The sequence below is a fragment of the Populus nigra genome, chromosome 5, assembly GCF_951802175.1.
Source record: "Populus nigra chromosome 5, ddPopNigr1.1, whole genome shotgun sequence".
In the NCBI taxonomy this organism is placed as follows: Eukaryota; Viridiplantae; Streptophyta; class Magnoliopsida; order Malpighiales; family Salicaceae; genus Populus; species Populus nigra.
The window spans coordinates 14,658,570-14,676,812 of NC_084856.1; the positions used below are offsets into that span (position 1 = coordinate 14,658,570).

The 18,243-nt window shown below is 30.8% G+C and overlaps 2 protein-coding genes across 2 annotated transcripts; both read left to right on the forward strand.

The window, feature by feature from the left end:
• The first annotated feature begins 1,214 nt into the window (after positions 1 to 1,214).
• Positions 1,215 to 3,355, forward strand: LOC133694107 (AP-3 complex subunit sigma-like). Its single transcript, XM_062115548.1, has 7 exons — positions 1,215 to 1,387; positions 1,498 to 1,540; positions 1,630 to 1,691; positions 1,799 to 1,895; positions 2,532 to 2,602; positions 2,936 to 3,027; positions 3,114 to 3,355. The coding sequence occupies exons 1-7, from the start codon at positions 1,319 to 1,321 to the stop codon at positions 3,178 to 3,180; spliced, it is 501 nt and encodes a 166-aa protein (XP_061971532.1). The 5' UTR covers positions 1,215 to 1,318; the 3' UTR covers positions 3,181 to 3,355.
• Positions 3,356 to 8,366: 5,011 nt separating this feature from the next.
• LOC133695473 (uncharacterized) lies at positions 8,367 to 10,975 on the forward strand. The gene is made up of 2 exons (XM_062117488.1): positions 8,367 to 9,560; positions 10,640 to 10,975. The coding sequence occupies exon 1, from the start codon at positions 8,582 to 8,584 to the stop codon at positions 9,557 to 9,559; it is 978 nt and encodes a 325-aa protein (XP_061973472.1). The 5' UTR covers positions 8,367 to 8,581; the 3' UTR covers position 9,560; positions 10,640 to 10,975.
• Positions 10,976 to 18,243: the final 7,268 nt, after the last annotated feature.

An 18,243-nucleotide genomic window follows, 5' to 3' on the forward strand; every position in this document is an offset into this window, starting at 1 on the left:
TATTATTTGATGACACAATTTTATAGTTTTAAAATTTCATCTAGTATTAATATTTTAAATACAATTTTAAAATAAAATAATTAGATATATGAGATTTTTTATATTATTTTATTAAGATGTGATTTTGAGAGATATTGTAAAACATTTAAAGAGAGATGTTTTTAAAAAGGATTTAAGTTTGTTCAAATGAGTTCCACGCTAGATATATTAATTAATTAATTATTAATAAAAAGACTAAAAGAGAAGAGGGTTCAATATTAGATTTATCATGAAATCAACTTTATATTTTTTTCAATTTATTTTTTATAAGATTATCCTATATTCATGATTCAAACCACTAGTTTGATAGATTAACTCAGGTGACTCGAATTTTTTTCTCCTTTTCTAATAAACTTTTTTTTTTTAATTTCATTATTCAATATTGAGTTAATTGAGAATTAAGTTTTGTGATTTATTTTGGTCTGCTTTCTATAAAGTTATCCTCATCTCATGACTCGGATTACGAGTTTGGCGGATTGTTTTTTGTGCTCTTTTTTAATATTTATTTTTCAATTTTATCTTCAAATGCTGAGTTGATTGAGAATTGAGTTTCATAATTTAGTTCGATTTGCTTTCTATTGGATTCCCGATGTCATGACCCGAGTTGTGGGTTTGAAAGGTTGAACCGTATTGACTCATATTATTTTTTTGGATAATTTTTTTAATTGATTTTTTTTTCAATTTCATCCTTAAACATTGAGTTTATTAGAAATTGAACTTCGTAATTTGTTTTGATTTGCATTCTATTGGGTTATCATAATCTCATAACTTGATAAATAAATTGATAGGTTAACCCGATTTTACCCGAATCGATCTAATATATTGTAATATCAATTTTTATTAAAAAAACATCATCTTAAATATTTATTTCGAGTTAAATTATATTTTTACTGATTATTCGGGTTGTTTTTGGAATCGCCAAGACAACCGAGTCGTATCAAATTAATTTTTATATGATTTAATTTTTTTATACTAAAAAATATATTAACAACATCAAAATATTTTTTTACATTAAAAAAAATTAATCCTACCCATAACTATCAATTATCTATTTGGATCTATGCGATGTACAAAAACCGTATTTCGACCCGACGCCTTACCATTCGTGCTTCTCATTGCCGGAAAACTGTAGGCCCAAGTATAAATAGTAAATTCTCCAAGGACATAAACGAAACACCTCTTTTGGATATATAACAAACTTTATTTCGAGAGGGAGACAAAACATTAGATACAAATCACAGGAGCAACAGGACTCAAGCTGTAGACTCAGAGATCAAGTATGATAAAAGCTGTGCTGATCATTAACATCCAAGGCAAACCTCGCCTTACCAAATTCTACGATTTTTTGGTAATAATTCCTCTCTTTAACAACAATTCAATCCTTCTTTTTCTCACATAGGTGCTTATCGACCCAATTGCTTACAAAAGTTTTTTGCCTTTTCTTCTCAACGAGAACAGACTGTAGAGAAGCAGCAAGAACTTATACGCAGTGTATCTGGAGGTTATGATTGATCTGATCACTATTTCTTTGCACTTCTGTTAATGATTATGTCATTTCTAATACCCAGTTTTAATCTTTACATGCCACAGTGTTATGTAGGAGAGCTGATAATGTTAGCAATTTCATGGAGGCTGATTCAATCTTTGGCCCAGTAATTTTTCTTGTTTCGTTTCGTTTTGGAATCTTGATTTGATTTACTTGAGGTTGATCGTCTTTGCATTTGAGAATTTCTATGATTTTCTTGTTCTACGTGGGCAGGGTAGTCGTCTTGTGTACAAACATTATGCAACATTGTACTTTGTCTTTGTGTTTGATAGTTCTGAGAATGAGCTTGCGATGCTTGATCTCATACAAGGTACTACCTTCACTCACTATTATCATGATTAAAATGATATTACAAAAATGGATTATTGCAAAATGGTTGATTGATTGCTCTAGTTATTATCAAGTGGAGGGTAGATGATAGAGAGGCTCGTAAATTTTGAAAGTTTTGGAATATTGAATAAACTTATGATTCAGGTGAGACAAGGATGGAAGGAGATGGAGCTGAATGGAATTGAGTTGTATAGAATTGTGGACAAAGGCAAAATCACTTAAAAAAATAAAACTGGATGTTTTGATATATTGAACACCATCAACTGATTTAGCTTCACTTTTTGTTAATTTGGTAGGCTGCTTTATGCTTTATGGTCTAAAGATTTGTTGTCATTTGAAGTGGGTATTGTTTTTTAGATAATCACAAGGCAGTTGCTCATTTAACCCTTGAAACTGTTCGGTTGATAACTTTTAGCACCGTTTTTAAATTGTTATTTACTTTTGGGACCCTTTTAACCTGTGTTATGAAGGACAGAAGATTAAGTTTATCAGTTATGTTCCATCTGATTATATAAATAGTGTGCAGGTCAATTCTTGTCACAAATGTAAGTGCTTCCTTTGTTTTATTATTTCATTGCTTGGCGGATTTTGCTAATGTAAACCCTCCTGCCTTCAGTTTTTGCGGAAACACTGGATAAATGCTTCAGGAATGTATGCGAGTTTGATGCAGTGTTCAATTACAGCAAGGTATGTGGATTCCCTATCCCCTCTATGCACTTGAGCTACATTTTCTACCAATAGTGCCTGGAAATTTAGGTTTTCTACTTCTGAGTGGGATAAAGAAAAACTTTACGATATACTCAACCAACATCATTGTTTATTATATTTCACGATGCATAGCTTGAAAAATCTCCAACATTGGATCAACTTGACTATTTTTTAGGAGTTTTCATTTGATCATGTAACCTGAAGCTCTTAATGTTCTATTTGCCACTAATGTAGATGCAAATAATTTCCATTGAACTTTTTTTTATGAAAGATGTTTTTCCAGTAAACTAAACTTCCTTCATTCTTTTTCAGCTCCATACTATTTTAGATGGGATAATTTTTGAAGGTCAAGTGTTGGAAACAAGTTCTGCAGAAGTTATAAGGGCCGTTGAGGAAATATCAAAGTGCTCTCCCTCCCTCCCTCCTGTATGTGCACTTTCATATTATATTTTCTACAATGAGTTGATGGATTGTACCTCCTCTAATGCAGGTTAGAAGCAGCCTCAAATTCTATCTCATTAGTCCCCAAAACAGTTTCTAGTTGGCATCGCCGGTAATCCAGTCATTAGAACGATGTTGGAATAACAACGGGTGCAATCTTCAGAATGCTATTGTGGCCGTCAAACTCGAAGTGTTTCCCAAGTGTTGTATTAATTATGCAAGCTCTTACAGTATTTGGAGTTTGATGCACTAGCAATTCTTTCAATGCTACAAACAAAACTTCAAAATCAAGAGTCTTACACTACGCACGGGTCAACAATACTATGAATCTAAGAGGTACCTCTCCGAACCAATATGAATAGTGCCCACTTGCGGAGGCCAGCATCTGGATGATTCAACTTGCAGCATTGAAATTGGGGAAGTTATTCAACAACTATTTCAGTGAGCGGAACAAAAGGATTAGAACTAAACTACATCCTTGACATATACTACGCTATGGGTCATGTTTTTTTTTTTGCATAAAAAACATTTAGGAATTGTTAATAGTTTTTTAATAAATATTATTTTAAAACTATGTAAAAATTAATCTGATATGACTCAATTATCTTAATAGATTAAAAAATAACCTGAATAACCAGCTAAAAAAAAATGTGAGTCAAAATAAGTATTTAAGATGAGATTTTTTTTTAATAAAAATTAAGACAACAACATATTGGATCGATTCAGGTCAACTCGAATTAACATGTCAATCTGCATACCTTGTTATGAGATCATGATAATCTTATAGAAAACAAATCAAAACAATTTACGAAACTGAATTTTTAATAAATCCAATGTTGAATGATGAAATTGAGAAAAAATCAATTAAAAAAACAAACAAACAAAAATAACTTGAGTAAACCCAGGTTAATCTGTCAAATCCACAACTCAGATCATAAGACCAAAACAACCCAGTATAAAAAAAATCAAAATAAATTATGAAGCTCAATTCTTGATTAATCTAGTGTTGAAATATAAAATTAAAAAAAAATTGATTAAAAAAAGAATAAGAAAATGACTCGAGTGTTAACCTGTCCAACTTGTGACCCGAGTTATGAGATAAGACCTCATGAAAAGTAGACCAAAACAAATTATAAAGTCTATTTTCCAATCAACCTAATGTTGAAGGATGAAATTGAAAGAGAGAAAATGAGACAATTAGGAAAAAGGAAAAAAAAAAAACTTAAGTCAACTGAGTTAACCTGTTAAAGTAGCAACTTGGGTCGTGAGTTTCGGATAATCTCATAAATAAGTAAATTGAAAAAAATAATGAAACTCAATTCCCTAATAAACCTAATGTTAAATGATGAAATTAAAATTAGAAAAAAAAAACACCAAAGGAATGAAAAAAACACTATTATAATAATGTTATGTGAGAAGGGATTTAATAAAAAAAAAAACTCCCTCCATTAGTTTTTGTTAAATAGATTTGTGGGTTCGCGTTGCACTGCGGGCTAGAATATTTTTGTTATTGGTAAAGAAAAGATACTCAAGAGATGCAAATGTGTTTTAAGAAACTAAGACTCGGCATAGACCGACCAAGAAAAAACAATGGGAAACCTATAAGAAACAACAAATAAAGATAAACCAAGTTGTTTTGAAAATTTGCAAAAACATCATATAAAAGGCAGATAAAGAAAAAAAAACAGAGCCTAATCACTAATAACATAAATAATGAATGATGAAATTGAAAAATAAATAAGTTTAAAAAAAGAAAAAAAAAATAAATCAAGCATACATGGACGAACTTTCTAAACCTTGGTTAAAGTGTCAAACTCACAACCAAAAAAATAAGGAATAAATTTGAAACATAAAAAAAAATAAAGGGGGATGAAATTGAAAAAAAAATTAATTTTATAAATTGTTTAAAAAAAATCTTCAAATATTAAAGGATGAAATCAGAAAAAATATCAATTAGCAAAAAAAAACAAAAAAACCCAATATAGAACCACAAATAAAAAGATTTGAGATAACTAGAGTCATTTTCATGACCAACAAAAAATTCTATAGAAGCAAATAAATAAAAAGAATGAACTCAGTTTCCAATCGAATAAATGCTAAAGGATAAAAAAAAATTAGCATAAACAATGGAAAATAAAAACCAAGCAAACCCGATGCAAACTTCCCAAACTTTGTTTAATCTAGAACTTTAACTTGTGAAATCTTGGATTTGAGTTCAATCAAAAAACTTAATTCTCAACCAATTTATTGTCAAATGATGAAATTGTAAAAAAAAATATTAATTTAAAAAACCTGCTAAAATAATATAAATAACTATCAAAATAAAGAGGATTAGATTTGATAGGAAAAAAAATCCTTAAGGAGAATGAAATTGTAAAAAAATAATTTAAAAATGATCCCAAACAAAACAAATAACAATAAAAAAAATAAGGACCATATTTGAAAGATGAAAAAAACTAGAAAGGGGTAAAATTGAAAAAAAAATTATAATTTTATAGATTATTCAAAATAAAAAATACTAATAAAAAAAATAGAAACCAAATGTTAAGTAAAATAATTGAAGAGATTGGTTTGAAATTTTAAAGAAGCTAATGTAGAATTCAAAGTGGATTGAGAGAAAAGTGAAAAAAAAATCCAGAAATTACTGATGGTGCCAAGCTGGAGGTATGTTTGGAGCATGCACTACATTATTGCAGATAAAGCGTCAAGACCTTTCAGATATTTTTGAAAAAGACAGCATTTAGGAACCATACAAATCCTCATATGCCACCCAAAAAGCACGTGAACTCCCCATCTACTAGCGTCTGTATGACAAGCGATATCAAAGTTTTTTTTTTAAATATTAAACATGTAGTAAAATATAAATTGCGCATGAGTTAACTTGACATTAATAATAATAATAATAATAATAATAATAATAACATGATGAAAAGACCTAAACATTTATGTAAAATAGTTTTGTTAATTTTGAATATAGAGGTAATTAAGTAATTTAACTTTAATAAAAAAAATTAAAAAAGACATAAAATCCCTTACCCTTAAGCTACCTTTTTTTTTTATTCCCGTTGTATTTAAGTAATTTAACTATTTAAAAAAAAATAAAACAACTAATATACCCCCAAACAATCTAAAAATGATATTGAATTATGATAAAAGATTATTTTGCCCCAAATCCTAGTTCAATGGTTTTTTTAGCTAACATAAATTTTTTTCAGAACAATATTCCATTATATAGTGTTCATTGGCCATCTTGCCTCCAAATCCTAATTGAAAACTAATTGCTTTTGATTTTTTAGGCAACAGTGGAATTGAAAGGAAAGGGACTCAAATGAAAAGGTGTTAAATATAGGTGGCGTGTCATAAAATTTTTTAAAAATACACTTTGATCCTCAAACTTCAAGAATAACACAAAGTATATAGTTTAGGTACCTTTAGATTTCACAAAAATCAATTTTGGTATAAAAATTTATTTATAGTATTTTCCAGTCTCTGATTAGAGAGAGGAGAGAGATAAGAGTCGTTAGATTCCAGCGATGAGATAGAAGGTCATCGTTCAAGCCATTCCTAGCCACCAAAATAGTTTTTTTTGGTCCACAGGTTCCATGAGATGAGATGAGCTTGATAGTTGTTTAAAACCTCAATGTTGCCTGAACAAACATATCTAAATCAAGGAAGATAAATCTACCCTAGTTTGATTTCATGTTTTTGGATTTTTTTTTGGTATTATGAGTTGATGAATTGGTTCATGGGTGTTCCAAGAATGTTGGTAAAGTGTTTTTTTTTGTTTGAAATGATTTAAAAATTAAGTTTATTTGGACAAAAAAGACGTTGCCCCAACACGTCATTTGCCTTGGCAGGCGATGTGTCACTTTCATATTTTTTTCTCTAAAAAAGGGATAAATCCCTTTAAAATATATAAAAAATAAAACCACGCTCCGATACGAGGGCATGAGCTTGAACACCTACCCACGCGCCTAGGCTTTCCTTGCAAAGGCCTAAACATGTTGGGCCATGGAAAGCCTCCTCTTTTGTTTTTTTGAAAGATTAAATATAATTTAAGAAAACAAACTATTGAATCCGGTTGAGTGCATGCCACATAGTATAAATTTGAAAAGTTATGCCACAATATCTGGATTATTTTTTTCTAATTTTACTTTTTTTAATTGATATATTTTTTTAAAATCCCTTTTCTTAAATAATATTTGAATTTATATTTGAATTAATATCCCTCCTCTGTGATTTTTATTTTCTTATTTAATCTTTTTTTTTAAGATAGAGATTGTTTTTTAATAGTGTTATGAGTATTTAGTTTTTAAAAAGATTATTCTGATTTATCTAGATTTTTTTTTATCTTTTATATATATAAAATTTATTTTTTAAAATAAAAATATTTATTTTTAGATAATGTTTCTAATATATGCAGCCTTACATAATTTTTTTTTCTTTTATTTTATTCAATCAATTTATTGTATGTCTATTTTTTATTATCGTTTGATTGAATAAAAAATTAATTTTAATAACAATTTCAACAACCAGGTAAATATTAGAAAAAACCGTGACGTTTTCAATTTCAACCAGGTAAATATCTCGTCTTGTGAAATTGAATACCGTGATTTATATCTGTCTCTTAATTTTTTTAATTTTATTTTTAGTTATAGTTAATGATTTCTTTTTCTATTTATTAACAGACATAATTTTTTATTCATTTAATTACATATATGCACAAGATTTTTAATTTATACAAAAAGTTAATATATATAATCATTATATATATATATATATATATATATATATATATATATATATAAATCTCGTCTGCAATGAAGCATGGATTAAATAACTAGTTTTATCTCTGTTTGGTAACAGAAAAGAGCTAGGTATACATGCACCTTTAGCCATACCAAAACGGCAAGATCTCCAAGAGGAGTTAAGGCCAAGGAATTGTGCAATTTTTTCAATTTCATCTTAATCGATAAGATATTAAGTTTGAAAACTTGATTTTTTTCTTGATGGTAAGAGAATTTCTGACTAGTTTTTGTGTCAATTGAGAATAAGTATAATCAGATCAACGAGAACGACAACATGGACACGTTAGAGATTTTTCGGAAAAGCAGAGAGCTGAGGGGAGTTTGTGATGTTTTTAAAAAATATTTTTTTTATTTAAAAATAGGTTAAAATAGATTTTTTATATTAATATATTAAAATTATAAAAAGAATATATTAATTTAATATTTTTAAAGTTAAAAATAGTTTTTAAAAAATTAAAAAATACAACTAAAAGCTGTGCTAAACACCGAAAAGTGTGATCGAATTCTGGGCTGCCGACTTGCTTGTTTCCTCGAACCAGCAGCCTCCGAATCAATCTAAGAAACGGTCAAACCCCAACAAAATCAACCATCAAACAAGAAGGTCAACAAACAGCCTCGTACAATCGTTGTTGATCAAAATCAAGCCTCCCGAAATAATAGAGAGAAAGAGAGACAGACAACAAACCGCATCTAGGAATCACAAAAAAAAATGGGGCTATTCTCAATGACTTTAGCTGGTAGTGGTTTTATTCTGATAGGTGCATGGGAATCTCTCACATCCTCAACCGCAAGCCAAAACTTGAACTCAGTTTCAAATCCATCTTCACCGCTCAAGCAAACACCAAAATCAGCGACTCAAAGAAACTCAAACTCATCTTCCTCTTCTGCGAACTATATCACTGTTTCCATCTTCTCCCTTCTCTTTATTGTCAACTCTCTAATCTCCTTCTTCAACGCTGTTAACTCACGAGATCAAGTTGGCTCAGCCCTCCAACTACAAATCCTAGCTGTTGCGGCTCTTTTCTTGTTATACTCAGTTTTGGGTCTTTTATCGAATTTTTCAAGTTTTGTTCGGTTCCCTTCTTCGATCCTTAATTTGATTGTTTTGTTCGCATTTGTTGAAGAGTTTCTGCTGTTTTATATGCAAAGAAAGGACCCAAGCGGAATAGAGAACAGGTATTTCGATCTTATGCTTGTGCCCATTTTGATATGTGTGGTTTCCACGACTCTTGAACTGAAATCACCATGGAAATCGAATGATTATCCAAGAATAGCACGTGGGGTTGGGTTGATTTTGCAAGGGATGTGGATTGTGCAAATGGGTCTTTCGTTTTACACCAATTTGATTGTTCATGGTTGCTCTTTGCACGAAAAGAGTAGAGGGAATTACAGTATCAAATGTAAAGGACATCCTGAGTATCATAGAGCAAGAGGAATCGCTACTCTTCAATTTAATTGCCATCTTGCTCTGCTAGTGATTTCCGCGATGAGTGTCTACTCAGTCATGGCTAAAAATAACGGGGCTCGCGGTGATTCGTATAAACCTCTTGGAGCAGAGATGCAGCAAATGGAGAATCATGGCCTGTTCACTTTGGATTCTGATGATGATGAGATTAGAGAAGAAGAGGATGTTACTATGAAGAAAGGCGCTGTGGTGGCTGTTAATGGTTTTGGATCTCATGAATGAGGTAATTTATTTAGATTTAGGTAGAGATTATTCGCTCATGTTCTCATCATCTTTGCTGGTTTGTGGTTTCCTTAGAAATATATTGTTGTCCTTGTTCCTTTCATGATGTCTTGTCATTATCTTTTTTTCTAAAGGAAATTTGGATATGGAGAACGTATTCCTTTTCTTTGTGATTGATGTTTCAATTCAACATTGGCATTGAATAGTTGTTAATATTATTTACGATTGTTAGAATTCCTAATCTTATTTGCTAATGTAGATGGTTTTGCTTAAGATAAGTAAGGAAAATCATGGTGTTGTTCATTTGAACATCACTAAAATTGAACACCTAGCTCCATTGAAAATGTCAAATTTGCCTGCGAGGAAAATGATATTAGGATATCTGAAGAAAAGGAAAAGCTATTAGGATACAACTCATATAACTGCTGTGAAAGATGAACAGAGAAATACCAAAATCGAAGTCAAAAGAATTGAGTAATGCTTAATTCCTGCATGAGGACATATTTGTTCAGCTGTACACCTTTATTTTTATGCTTATTTTACATACAATGTGGCCATCTTGTTGACGAAATGCTTTCCATGGCTGAGAACCGTAGATAGTCCTCTTATCACGGTAACCAACCTGGCATGTAAATTGTCATACTTGGGCCAGCAGTGACCACTGCTATAGTGTCAGGCTGATATCTGCAATTCAAAATTAATTTGTGTTGAGATGAATTCAACTCATCCTCTTAGTAAAACAGCAAGGAGTAGACAGAGCAGACATATCCAAAGGATGAAAGGATCCATCACCTTGGGGTTGACAATGTTATCGAGCATAACCCACATCTGCTGCACTTGGATTCAACTAGATTGAATTTACTTGGTAGCTTCCAATCAACTGCAAATTAGCATATATTCACCAATTGTCATTATATTGATGCTATTATTCATTGGGGAGATCAAATCGATTGGACTAATTTATGTTCAATCTGTGAAAAGGAACTTAATGTTTAGCAGTAATTTAATTTTAGGGGTTTCTTGTTTATAAACGAACTTCTTCCCACCTAATTAGGAAATGCAACATACTATTTTTCTCAGGAACATTATCTGCAGTTAGAATGTGTTCCCGCATGTAATGTTGGGGTTAAATATAAAGAGCTAGAAAAGAAAATCAATGGACAACATGGAAGCTCCAGAAGTTCTGATACCTTTTGCTGTAGATCATTGAGCTGATCAATCATGTATTGGGTCTGTAAAGCAGCAAGAGGAATTATGAAGTTGATATATGTACTGCTGAGTGTCAAGTGTTCTTTTACATATAAAAGTACTTGTGTGCGATGAAGTCAAATTTATAACATGTAACCAGTTTTAACTGCAACTGTCTCTGCGTATTTTCCTCAGAATTAAGAATGCTAACTGCTTGATTTGATAACATATATGCATCCTTCTATCTTCAAAATATACTCCATAAAATTCCCTTGTTGATCTGATCTGCTTCAATGACATACGAGCTTCCTTTCAAGTGATTTAAGCTCGTTGCTGCTCCGAGGGCCGAGGGCCAAGGGCCAAGGTCCCCTCCCAAAAATCCTGTGGGGCGACCGCAATGACATATTAAAGGTGAGATTTCAATAAATGTGCGCAAATAGATAAGCTCTGTCCAATTAGGGTCACCCTTCAAAGACTACATTTTAAACGAATGCTGCTCAAGGCATTCTCACCCTTGGGTTCTCAGCAGGGCTCATAGCGTGCTTTGAACTTCATGTATTCCTGCTGAGCACTCAGTTCCTGCAGTCAGAGCAGTACAACTCATTTGAGCATGACTAATACAAAATACCACCAGATTATGCTAGTAAGATTTGCAGGTTGTTTAGAATTCAATTCCAAGGTTAAATCAATTGTGTTTGCAATTCTTTTGAGGGTATTGATTTGAATTCTAAATAGAATTTAAATTCAAAAATAGTATTCAAATTCAAAAAGTAGTCCAAAACAAATCAGAAATGAAACCTCCGGTTTGATGTAGTAATTCTAAATAAAAAAATATTATTCCAAAAAACCCTACAAAGTAGAGAAGTGGAAGAGGGCCTCCCATAAGCGTGTGATAAAGAATGGAGCACTGTAGGCTCTATTCACAACTCCACTTAATTTACTATGGTTATATGGCTTGGGATGATCGAATATTCAAGCTTTTCAGTGATGGGAAGAACAAAAACCCTGTCAATTAGTTAATTCAAGTCTCAGGAATGCTGGCATCTCCTGTTTCCAGATTTGAAATTCAAAAATTTCCACGAGATAGTATTATTCCTTTCGGAAACAACATTTTTTTACTCCTTTTCAAAATTAAACATCAAATAATAGAAACTTAAACCCAAAACAGGTTAATCAAAATCAAATCATCAACCAGGCAGTTTTTTTAAAAAAAAGAAGAAAGAAAGAGGGCACTTGAAATCACATTATCATATAAAATTTTTGAAATAAATTTTCAAGTTTTACATTTAAAAAGCAAGAAATCAAATATCAACATATCCGAAACAAGGAATTTTTAACATTGCTTATCTAGTTCCCAAGTTCCAACCTCAAATTTTTAACATTGCTTTGAGGTAAATTTATGGATTCTATTTTTACATTAATAAAAAAGAAATGTTTTTTTTAACAAAAAGAAAAGATTCATGAATTAAGGGTAAAATTATCAAGTTTATTAATTCAATTCAATTCCACATGTATTCTAAACAACATAATTGATTTCAATTTTGTGATTTTGCTTTTTATTCCAAACTTTAAAATTATAATATGTCATCAATTAAAATTAAATCACATGTTTAATTGAATTCAATTCCACATATAATTTTATTTCAAATAAACGGACAGTAATGCAATTGGACTGGACTAATACTACTCTTGACCAAGCAATAGCCATAATATATTATCATAATTGATAATGTTCAGTGTTATTCTTGCAAAGCTCCAAATTAATATAATACTTCAAATTTCTTGTTTCTGGAGCGCATATATATATATATATATATATATATATATGTGGCTGATAAATGTTATTTTCAATCTTTTAGTTGTTTTTTTATACAATTTTTGATGTGAACCTCGTAGTTATAAAGATTTAGTAAAGTCAAATCAACCATTTTCAAGAAAACTAAATTCAGGTTTGTAATTGAACTCGACACAATAATAATGTATATCAAGATACCGAGACTATAAGTAAACGAACCCCCACCCAACACTTATAAAAAGACACGAATGAAAAGTATAGATGACCTCACAAAACTTGGTTAATTCTTTGATAGGTCAAAGTAGTCAATGAAGAACAAAAAAGTATAGACAAAACTTTTCACACACAATAATAATTTTTGAAATAATAGTTTATCAAAAAATAAAAAATAAATACATGCTAAATAAATCTATTAATAATAGATAAAAATGTCTCAAACAATGCTGAAAAAATAATATAAGAGTTCTAAATAAAATAGAAAACAAAATCCTAAATCAAGAAGAAAACAATTACAATTCTCACACAATAATTTCCGAACATTATCATAAAACTTATCGATATCCAATTATACATATATTTTAATCTAATATAGAAAAAAACCCTCTAGAAAAGTTTAGTAAAATTGCAGCTCGATCCAAAGATTATATAAAAATTATGTTTTTTTAGAGTAAAATTGTGCATTAGAAAAAATAAGCCTCTAACTGTCGAAATTAATTTTTTCATGAAGTAGATGAATCAGGCCCCTCTTGTGTATAAATTAAATTGATTAAGGTTTGATCTTTACTGTTTGATGTTTTCAACTTGAAACCTATATCGGCCTAAATATTTTGAATAAGTCCATTAAATGCATCTTTGAGTTTCTTTACCCTTAATCTTGTAATTGGCTTAATTGAAACTTGCAACGAATCTTTTAGTGTAATCTTGATCATATCATCCCCTCTCCTTAAAATGATTCATCCACAAATCATCACTTACATCAAACAAAGAGAGATAAAAAAAAAACATTGAAAGTAACACTAACACTATACTTACCAAGTATATCTACTTTATAGGTATTATCATTAATTCTTTTAAGGATTTGAAATTGTCAATCTCCTCCCAGCATCAATTTAAATCTTTTTTGTTCAAGAAATTTCTTTTTCCATAAATACACCTATTCTCAATCGCTTGGTTAAAAAATAACCCCTTTTTTCCCTTTATTAGCTTTAAATGCATATTGCTCTCTCTTTTTTTTTTTTTGTTTATGTTGCCTCATATTCTCATAGAAATCCTTTACTACCTGTGATTTTCTATTTCCATCAAGACAAACCCTTTCATCAATAGGTAAAAGAAACAAATCCAAAAGAATCAAATTATTAAAGTCATATTAACTACTTCAATATGACTATCTATTTGTAGATGACAAGTAATAGAAAATAACAATTTTGTTTCTAAATTCCCTCACAAAACCTTTCAAAAGTAGTTAAGAAATTTAACATCACGAACAAACATGATGCTCATAGGTACCCTATAGAGCTTAACTATCTCCTCAAAGAATAAGTCTGCTGTGTTAGTTGCATCATCGATTTTATGACATGATATGACATGTGACATATTAAAAAACCTATCCACAATAAATAAATAAAAAAATCCCTACCTCTTTTTGACCTAGGCAAACCTAGCACAAAATCCCTAGATATATCAACCCAAGGTTTTTTAAACACTAATAAAGGAGTATGTAAACCATTAGGTAAGAACTAGACTTTAGTTTGCTAAGTTTTATGCATATATCATAAATTCTTTGCACATCTCTTTTTATTTGAGACCAATAAAAATGCTCATACAAAACATCTAAAGTTTCAGCAACCACAAAGTGTACCATTAATCTATCCTCATGAGTTTCATGAACTAGTAATTTACGTATAGAACAATTAAGCACACACAATCTCTTTTCTTTAAATAAATATTCATCAACCCTATAAAACTTATCAAAGGCTAAAAGTTCACATGTAACTCGTACTTGGCCAAAATCAACATCCTCAATATACAAATCTTTTACATACTTAAATTCTAATAATTTAGTGTTTAGAGTTGAAAGAAGTACATATCTTCATGATAGTTGATGCACTATAAATCTTGTGGGAGTCAAGCTATTGATATGCACATCATAAAACCTGTAGTTTGATGGTCAATATGAAAGAGTGAATAAATGCTTAGAAACTTATCTAAGGTATATGACAATGCAAAATCCTAAAAAGTGATATTTATAATTATCATTAGCATAGTGTTGGTATAATACTAGTCCTTACCCAACCATTGGAATAAGTCATTTTCAAGCTCTTTATGGTTATCTTCCTTCCAATCAAGAGAAGGTTAATATGGATCAATTGTTGAAGATTCAATTGGAGACATCTAAGCATAGGATGAAATATATGGCGGATAAGAGAACTAAAAGGGAATTCACATAATAGGATGGGCTTTTTTTTTTTAAAGCTACAACCCTATAAACAAGGCAGTGCAGCCTCAAGGAAGAACTTCAAGCTTAATCAAAGGTATTATGACCCCTATCAAGTCATTAAGAGAATAAGAGTCGTGGCTTACAAGTTAAAATTACCATAAGAAAATTAAATACATCTAGTGTTTCACATTATTTTACCTATCAGGTCATTTGGTACCATATTTTATTTTCCTCTTTTTTTTTGTTCTTTTTTAGTGGAGAAAATAAAGGAGGTTGCCGAATTCTAGCTTAGAGAGAGAGAGAGAGAAAGAGGGAGTTGTGGTTGGCGACAATTCCGGCTACTAAAATGATCAATTTTTGTATCAAATGGCTCCATATGATGAGATGAGTTAATATTAAGCGTTGTTTTATCTTAAAAACACCTAAAAAATAGATCTGAGCTCTGAAAAAGTTTTGGTTTTGGATTGATTATGGGTTTTAGAGCTGTTTTTTTAGGCTAATGATTGATTAAACAAGATTCAAATAGTGCTTCCTAGATGTTTTGGGTAAAAACTAGATTGAAAATAGGTTTTTGAGTTAACAAAACAAGAACTTAGTTTTTCTGGTCACTATAATGACCAAATTCTAGGCAATTATAGATGACACATTGCCTATTGAGACAAACAACACGTAGTCTATTGTTTTGCTAAGAATGAAATGGATGACACGTCGTTTGACCCATTAACTTTAGAAAAAAACAGGCCCTTGTGCGAGCTTTTTTTTGTGGGCCAAGCGTTAGGCCTGCCTTACCAGGCCTATAACATTGGCCTCATTCTTTTCTTTTCTTTTTTTTTTAAATTATTACTTGTTTATATTTATTTTTAAAAATAATTTTTGCATTTATGTTGTGATTAATACCCTTTTTGTGATTTTTTTGTTTATTTAGCTTTTTGAAATAGCAATTATTTTTTAATTATATTGAGTGTATTTAATTTTTACGAGGCTGGTGTTATTCATCTATAATTTTTTTATATTTTTTTATATATATTAAATTTATTTTTAAAAATAAAAAAAAAATATTTTTTTACAACATTTTTAACATTTGCAACCCTGATAAGGGGTTCTAGAATTTCTCTGCCGGCCCCAAACCTGCACAAATATGACAAACAATTTTATTTCCATATCGACTGAAAAAAAAAATCTCATTTCCATATCCAAGGAAAACCTTCCACATTTACATTCAGAATGGAGGAAAAAAATAAATTACTTCACCTTCAACAAAACCAAAGCCTCTCCTAACGCCTTCCATCCAAGAAAAGTTTCCTTGAGAAATTCTGTACTGTCCTCTAAACACATGCCTTCCAAAACACTACTGTTATATCTTGGTGTAGGCAAAGGTGTCGCACCTAAATATTTCCAAAACAAAACTACAGTTTGGTAAGCACATTGCAATGTTTGTTAATAACAATAATATTCCCAAATAAATAAATAAAACTAAACTATAATTCTACCTTTATTCAAATCACAGACATTGCTACGTTTCAAGTCCAACTTTGCAACATTAAACAAAGATTTCATTGTAGGAATTATCCTCACAAAGACCCCGCGAACTTCAGCAAGCTTATCAGCTACCAAAAAGAGTGATCAAAACCTTGCATAAGATATCCATCTGGGCAATCACTGTTTCACTACAACTGGGAAAAAAAAAATTATGGTAAGCAAGCGGCACCTGGATAGGCAAGCAGTGCAGGTTTCCGGGCCTCATTTTGAAGCGTGGACGCTGAATGGAGAAGAAAGCTTCGGATAATTCTTAACTATGCATAAATAAACAAACCTCTTGGCATGATAGCGGTGATGCAAATAATCCTTCTCGTGAAAACGCTCCTGCCCATAGTTACAATGGCAGCCATAATAAAAACTGAGTTTTTTTTTTGTTTACAGAACAAGTGGGCTTTATAGATTGAGGTCCTTTTTTCTTAGGATTTTGGATGGGCTTTCTTAGGCTTTGCAATTTGTTTCATAGTTTTCTACTTGATATCCCATCAACAAACTAAATCATAATTTTAGATTTATCATATTATATTTAATTAGTGTTATAAAAACATATTTAATTGAAAAAATAAAATATATATATATATATATATATATATATATATATATATATATTAGCCTTTTATGATAGTTTTAGAGAAGATTTTTATACTATAAAAGTCAAAGATACATCAATGTCTTTATTTTTTCGGTTTCAATATCATGACCAAACTAAACACATCCATGCATGTTATGTGTATATTTTTTTTATGGTTTTTGAACCCAAACCGCACTTACAAAAATCACATGTAAACATGTTAGTAAGTACGGTTTGTTTTTAAATTATTTTAATATATTAATATTAAAAATAATTTTTTAAAAAATAAATAAATATTATTTTAATATTTTTCCAAACAAAAAGAAATAAAAACATCTAAGAAGTTCTCGGAGCATCCCTTGAAATTCGAATAGAAATACATCCATTGAATAGTAAAGCCTAAGACTTGCTACTCTCGAAAAAGGAGTAGACAGGCAGCACAGCGGCAGGAGCAGTGAGTGGTTCATTGAGTTGGGCAATTTGAAACGGTCAACCCAATGCAGCATAAGGAGAGCCAAGACCAAAAGCTTCTCTTGAAGAACTAAAGTGGGGGCTTGGGGAACACTGGCGTATGAAAAGAACGTGCTAAGTGCACTGCTGCAAGAACACAGAGAAAAAGACTTGAGACACAAGAAGGACAGAAAAGTAAAGAAAAAGAAACCGAGGAGTCAAAGCTATCAAACCATTGATGGATCAAATGAAGCTTTTCTCTCTTTTTCTCCGTCACGAAATGAATGAAGTTGCCTTGAGAGTTTTTGAGATGCGAGTCATGGAATTTTTAAAGTACATAATCTTGGTCCACACCTATGGGCTACACCTATATGAGCCACGCAAGTACGGAAAGTGTACATCTGGGCCCACGTATATGGGCCCTACAAAAAGGCCTCTCCTACCCCAACCATGACTCCGCGCATGCCACCTCATGACTCCTCCCTTCAGCTTAATTATCTCTTCAACTTTGCAAGCATCGAGCAGAACCTATCTTCGAGCTTTACACGCTGATTACTTTGACTTTTTTTTTTTTTTTTTTTTTTCATAACAGCTAACGAGTGGGATTGTTTATCCTCTCGTGAAAATAGTATATACAAATATTTTTGTTGGGATTTTTTGGTTTTTCATTTAGCGATATAATCATTAAATTCCTGATTTTTTATATA